Source organism: Myotis davidii, unplaced genomic scaffold (assembly GCF_000327345.1).
Source record: "Myotis davidii unplaced genomic scaffold, ASM32734v1 scaffold571, whole genome shotgun sequence".
NCBI classification, from domain to species: domain Eukaryota; kingdom Metazoa; phylum Chordata; class Mammalia; order Chiroptera; family Vespertilionidae; genus Myotis; species Myotis davidii.
In genome coordinates, this window is record NW_006283136.1 from 1,969,099 (window position 1) to 1,970,581 (window position 1,483).

Sequence of the window (1,483 nt, forward strand, 5' to 3'; positions counted from 1 at the left end):
GCCGAGAAGCCCCGGCCATGGCTTCGTCGGGGGCTGTGTCCGTCTCCGTGGGTGCGTCCGTCTCTGGGACAGAGGGGACGCTTGAGGCTGACAAGATCTCTGGGAAGTCCGAGAACACCTATATTCTGCGGCCCGTTTTCCAACAAAGGCGGGTACAGGACGGGCTGCGGCGGGGCGACCTGCGGGACTGCTGGGCCGGGCAGGCAGAGCTCGCCTGGAAGTCTGGGTGTCGGGCAGGACCCCGGGGAGAGGGAGGCGGGGGAGCAGCGGCCTGAACTGTGTTCTTCATCCAGACTGTTCACATGACGAGGGAGGGTAGGGGCTGTAGAGGGAGGAGCTGGTCGGGGGAGGGCGGGGCTGTTTTTCTTGATTCAGCTGCAGGGGGCAGCAGAGGACCCTACCTGCAGTTGTAGTGTTAGAGCTCTGCAGTGCTTAAGGTTAGCGCAGTGGGAGTGGTTGGCTCTAGATTAGAATCTAGGAGACCCAGGATGTGAACACAGGAAAAGGAGATGGATGGAAAAGAGAGGAGCAGAAAACAAGCGGCTTGGCTTAACCGGTTTGGCTCTGGATAGGGCGTCGGCCTGCGGACTGAAGGGTCCCAGGTTCGATTCTGGTCAAGGACATGTACCTTGGTTGCGGGCACATCCCCGGTAGGGGGTGTGCAGGGGGCAGCTGATTGGTGTTTCTCATTGATGTTTCTCTCTCTCTCTCTCCCTTCCTCTCTGTAAAAAAATCAATAAAATATATTTTTTAAAAGAGACATTACTTAAAAGAAAAAAAGAAAACAAGCGGCTTGCGTCGAATGTCATTCAGCCGAATTTTGAAGTTTACTGTGTGCATACGTGTGCCAGAATAGCTTACTTCTCTGCAGGGCAGGGGACCTGAATGTATGTGGAGGCCCAAGCATACAGTCTAGTGCTGAGGACAGTCTGCTATCTGCTACACCTGTGGGATACGTCACTAACTTTATTTTCACAAGGTTCCCAAGCTCTTTCTCTGTTGCTTAAAATCAGATTGCTGAATCAAATGCTTGGCAAATATTGGAAGCCAGGAATTTTGATTATAATGTGATAAACACTGGTGAGTAGAATGGATACAAAAAAGAGATATGTTCAGTTATTTTTGTAAAGTTTTCTAAAAGCATAGAATGACATTCACCAGTGTTTCTGCTGTAAAACAGTGCAGAACATGATTCACAAAAAAATATGTTATATAAGAATAATCCTATTAAATTATTTCTGACTTGTTTGAAGAAAACTTTTAACATTTACTGAGAATGGAAAAGGCTTAAGAGAAAAGCCAGATATAGTATGTTTGTTAATAGGGAGACCACATTTTGAACAGATCAAATCCTGTAAATTTGTCAATGATTCCAAAGTTCATTTGTGAGAATAAGCAGGCAGAAGACTAAAGAAAATACTGTTAAAATGTAATAAGGGGCCACTAGTATTACCAAATATTAAACCACATTATAAACTCAAAA

The 1,483-nt window shown here is 46.5% G+C and overlaps 1 protein-coding gene across 1 annotated transcript in view; it reads left to right on the plus strand.

The window, feature by feature from the left end:
• The first annotated feature begins 6 nt into the window (after window positions 1–6).
• The window catches only part of TCTEX1D2 (Tctex1 domain containing 2), a 21,191-nt gene continuing 19,714 nt past the window's right edge, over window positions 7–1,483 (plus strand). The window contains exon 1 of the mRNA XM_006753404.2: window positions 7–148. Within this exon, the coding sequence (XP_006753467.1) occupies window positions 18–148 (131 nt within the window). The 5' untranslated portion in view covers window positions 7–17. The remainder of the gene's footprint in view (window positions 149–1,483) is intronic.